This window comes from Penaeus vannamei, chromosome 9 (assembly GCF_042767895.1).
Source record: "Penaeus vannamei isolate JL-2024 chromosome 9, ASM4276789v1, whole genome shotgun sequence".
Lineage (NCBI taxonomy): Eukaryota > Metazoa > Arthropoda > Malacostraca > Decapoda > Penaeidae > Penaeus > Penaeus vannamei.
In genome coordinates, this window is record NC_091557.1 from 3579069 (window position 1) to 3584068 (window position 5000).

The 5000-nt window shown below is 34.7% G+C and overlaps 1 protein-coding gene across 1 annotated transcript in view; it reads right to left on the bottom strand.

The window, feature by feature from the left end:
• Window positions 1-2988: 2988 nt before the first annotated feature.
• Window positions 2989-5000, bottom strand: part of LOC138862759 (aggrecan core protein-like) — a 3816-nt gene continuing 1804 nt past the window's right edge. The window contains exons 2-3 of the mRNA XM_070125937.1: window positions 4459-4603; window positions 2989-4304 (exon numbers count right to left, since the gene is read on the bottom strand). Coding sequence (XP_069982038.1) covers window positions 2989-4304; window positions 4459-4603 — 1461 coding nt within the window. The remainder of the gene's footprint in view (window positions 4305-4458; window positions 4604-5000) is intronic.

A 5000-nucleotide genomic window follows, 5' to 3' on the forward strand; every position in this document is an offset into this window, starting at 1 on the left:
GTTGTTGTTGTTTTCTTTTTTTTTATTCGCATCATTATTATCATTATCTTTTTAGCTTCGTTTATCTATTCATCTATCTGTTTTTTTTTCGCATCATATTACCATTACCTTTTATCTTTTCATCTAATATGCAATTCATTTTTTTATCTATTGTTTTTATTATTATTTTTTTTTTTGATCCCTTAGCTTAGTTAATCTTCAGACAAGCAATGCTATAAATTCAAGACATTAGCAAAGTAATGTAAGATTTCGCAAAGCATGAAAGCGATACATATCTCTGCTTAGATCTAGATTAAGAAACTAACAGACCACTAAGGGCTCTTATTTAACACACACGGCGAGCAAGAAGAGAGAGAACAAAGAGAACTACCGCCAGAACATACCGAATTAACAAACAAAATAATAATTTAGTCCAAAACCGCTTTTCGAAATGACCGGACCAACTTTTTTTTTTTCTTTTTTTTTTTTTTTTTTTTTTTTTTTTACTCTATCAACAGGGTATATATTTGCGAATCAATGATAGTTTGAAATTTGATGATTTGCGTGTGTTCAGGGTCTTAATTTGAGGGAAAAGATTAGTGTAAAATGTTTACTGAGTTCAAGACATATTAATAGTCATTTTCTCTATTTTTTGGGGGGATTATCTTCATACACAGTCATCTTATTTAGTTCAGTAACCAAGGGTATATACGGTATATATACATATATATATATATATATATATATATATATATATATATATATATATATATATATATATATATATATATATATATATATATATATATATATATATATATATATATATATATATATATATATATATATATATATATATACATATTCGTATCGAGACGTACGAACATTCACACAAATATACTTCAGATCAAACACACACACTCATATACACACACACAAACAAACAAACAAACAAACAAACAGCCCTAGCACACACGTACACATACGTACACATTACGTACACGCACATACCATGGCGCATAAAAAAAGAAGGAAAGAATCAAAGAACAACACCTAAGGAGAGGGAAGAAAAGAAGGGAAGAATGATAGAGCGAGTGAAAGAGAAAAATAGAGAGAGAGAGAGAGAGAGAGAGAGAGAGAGAGAGAGAGAGAGAGAGAGAGAGAGAGAGAGAGAGAGAGAGAGAGAGAGAGAGAGAGAAAGAGAGAGAGAGAGAGAGAGAGAGAGAGAGAGAGAGAGATAATATGAAAGAGAGAGAGAGAGAGAGAGAGAGAGGGAAAGAATAATTGAGAGAGAGAGAGAGAGAAAGAATAATTGAGAGAGAGAGAGAGAAAGAACACTGAGAGAGAGAGGGAAAGAATAATTGAGAGAGAGAGACAGAGAGAAAGAGAATAATTAAGAGACAGAGACAAACAAAGACAAACAAACATAGAACCCCCTCCCCCCCAAAAAAAGAAGAGAAAAAAACGACACTATTTAACGTTCTCTTTTCCAACCTTCCTCCTACCCCTCCCCCGCCATCCCCTCACCCCACCCTACCCCCCCCTCCCCTCACTCAAGTGTAATTAGAGACCCAGGGAATTAGTGCCTCCAGATATCTCACTCTAGACCGGAAGTTGTTAATTTTGATAATGATAGAAGCGATTCCCACGAATATTTTGTCTGATGAGTCGTCACCTCTTCTTCTCGAATAAGTTGGAGTGTTTTTAAATCGTAAAGTTTTCTTAAAGAATGTTATTTCTCGTTCTCAAAGGGTGTGTTTATAATTCATACATTTGGCTTAAAGAATATTATTTCTCGTTTTTAAGGGTAATAGGCATTGTTTTTATTTATTATTTTTATCAAATTTATTCATTTGTTTCATTATTTATCTATTATATTCTTTGAGTAATGTAAGTGATCTATATCAAAAGACAAATCTTCAACTTTCAATTTTGGAAAAACAGTTTGTCTTTTGTTAAAAAAAAAGAAGAAAGAAAAAAACATAATTTGCCTTTTCTTCTGTCTAATTTTTATCCTTTTTTTTTTTTTTTTTGCATGTTCTGTGATAATTATTTATTGTTGCTTTAATTTGAGTTCATTTTCCTCTCTTACACTCTGTTGTTAGGTTATTATTGTTATTGCTGTGTATTAGTAGGTATGTCATTTAAAACCCTATGATTTTGAAAGTATTTTCGCTAAAGTTTCGATTATAGCTTCAATAATTATTAATATTACTGTCATTATAATTACTATCATCATCAATTAGATTTACCTATTCGTATTATTGATATTGTCATCATCGTTTTCAGTTTTGTTATATTCTTTATCATTAATGCTGTTTTTTTTATTCTTTTTTTATCGTAATATTGCAACTTATTCCAGAAATTATAGTTGCTTTATGTGTAATAGATTATCAAGTCACATTAAAACTTTTTTTTCTTATAATCTGCATCAACACTTACACTTTTCAGTTTAAAAGTCAATGTCTGAACGTTTATAAGTATCATCTAATCATCTACTTTTATATCTATCTTTATTATCATTATTATTTGTTATTATTATCGTTATTATGATGATGATTAACCAACGACGTATGTTTTTGTGCTAAAGACATTTCTTTACTAAGAAATTACTCATATTTTACATGTAGTATGAGTAACATTTTCAATCCTCATCGTTTTATCAAAATTTCCAATATATTTAATTCACTGGAAGTAGTTTGCCCCCCTCCCCCCCCCAAAAAAAAATACATAAATAAAAAAAGAATAAATAGATAGGTATGACTATCACGACAAATAAAAAATAACAGATAAATAAATGAATAGATTAAGAGAAAAATAGAAATAAACAAATAAGTAAATAAAAAAATAAAAAAATGGCAGACAGTGTGGCAAGTCTCAAGGGCTTATTACACTGTCAGGGAAATGACTTCAGAACACAATACGTAATCATAAGTGAATGATGTCCAACACTGTCACTCGGCCCACTCGCCTTGCGCACTGCCGGTTCATTTCCAACGCTAATTATCGTCAGAAAGTCACTTCACGGACAGTCACTTCATGGATAGTCACTTCATGGATAGTCACTTCATGGATAGTCACTTCACGGACAGTCACTTCACAGAGAGGCATTTCACGGACAGTCATTTCACGGACAGTCATTTCACGGACAGTCATTTCACGGACAGTCACTTCACAGACAGTCACTTCACGGACAGTCACTTCACGGACAGTCACTTCACGGACAGTCACTTCACGGACAGTCACTTCACGGACAGTCACTTCACGGACAGTCACTTCACAGAGAGGCATATCACGGACAGTCATTTCACGGACAGTCATTTCACGGACAGTCACTTCATGGATAGTCACTTCATGGATAGTCACTTCATGGATAGTCACTTCATGGATAGTCACTTCATGGATAGTCAATTCACGGACAGTCACTTCATGGACAGTCACTTCATGGAGAGTCACTTCATGGAGAGTCACTTCATGGACAGTCACTTCATGGATAGTCACTTCATGGATAGTCAATTCATGGAGAGTCACTTCATGGACAGTCACTTCATGGATAGTCACTTCATGGACAGTCACTTCATGGATAGTTAGTTCATGGATAGTCACTTCATGGATAGTCAGTTCATGGATAGTCACTTCATGGAGAGTCACTTCATGGACAGTCACTTCATGGACAGTCACTTCATGGATAGTCAGTTCATGGATAGTCACTTCATGGATAGTCACTTCATGGATAGTCACTTCATGGATAGTCACTTCATGGACAGTCACTTCATGGATAGTCACTTCATGGATAGTCACTTCATGGAGAGTCACTTCATGGATAGTCAGTTCATGGACAGTCACTTCATGGATAGTCACTTCATGGACAGTCACTTCATGGATAGTCACTTCATGGATAGTCACTTCATGGATAGTCACTTCATGGACAGTCACTTCATGGATAGTCACTTCATGGATAGTCACTTCATGGATAGTCACTTCATGGACAGTCACTTCATGGATAGTCACTTCATGGACAGTCACTTCATGGAGAGTCACTTCATGGACAGTCACTTCATGGATAGTCACTTCATGGATAGTCACTTCATGGATAGTCACTTCATGGATTGTCACTTCACGGAGAGTCACTTCATGGATAGTCACTTCATGGATAGTCACTTCATGGAGAGTCACTTCATGGATAGTCACTTCATGGAGAGTCACTTCATGGACAGTCACTTCATGGATAGTCACTTCATGGATAGTCACTTCATGGATAGTCACTTCATGGATTGTCACTTCACGGAGAGTCACTTCATGGATAGTCACTTCATGGATAGTCACTTCATGGAGAGTCACTTCATGGATAGTCACTTCTTTCCCCAGGTTTTCCCATTCCTATTTTCTTTTTTTTTTTTTTTTTTTTTTTCAGGACATCCCCTTCAAACACATGGATAGTCACTTCATGGAGAGTCACTTCATGGATAGTCACTTCACGGAGAGTCACTTCATGGATAGTCACTTCATGGATAGTCACTTCATGGAGAGTCACTTCATGGATAGTCACTTCATGGAGAGTCACTTCATGGATAGTCACCACATGGATAGTCACTTCACGGACAGTCACTTCATGGACAGACACCTCATGGACATCCCTTCATGGACAGTCACTTCACAGTTTATCCAGTCTCCTCACTTTTTTTTCTTTTTTTTTTTTTTACTTTCAGACACTCTAACCTTCTAACCCATTTAATATTTCACATTAAATAGTGTGTTCTTAGGTCAGTATATAAAAAATTCTATTTATCTCGTAGTTTAGAATACAGAGAATTCTATTTATCTCGTAGTTTACATTACAGAGAATTCTATTTATCTGTTATATGTAAGGATACGATTATCAGGTGTGACTATCGTGACGTCATCATTTTGTATTTGTTATTTATAGGAGGCGTGTAATAAAAACAAACACAATTAGAATGAAAATGTGGATAGTAATAATGGGGAAAATAGAAAGAGAAAGAGAGAGAGAAAGAGAGAGA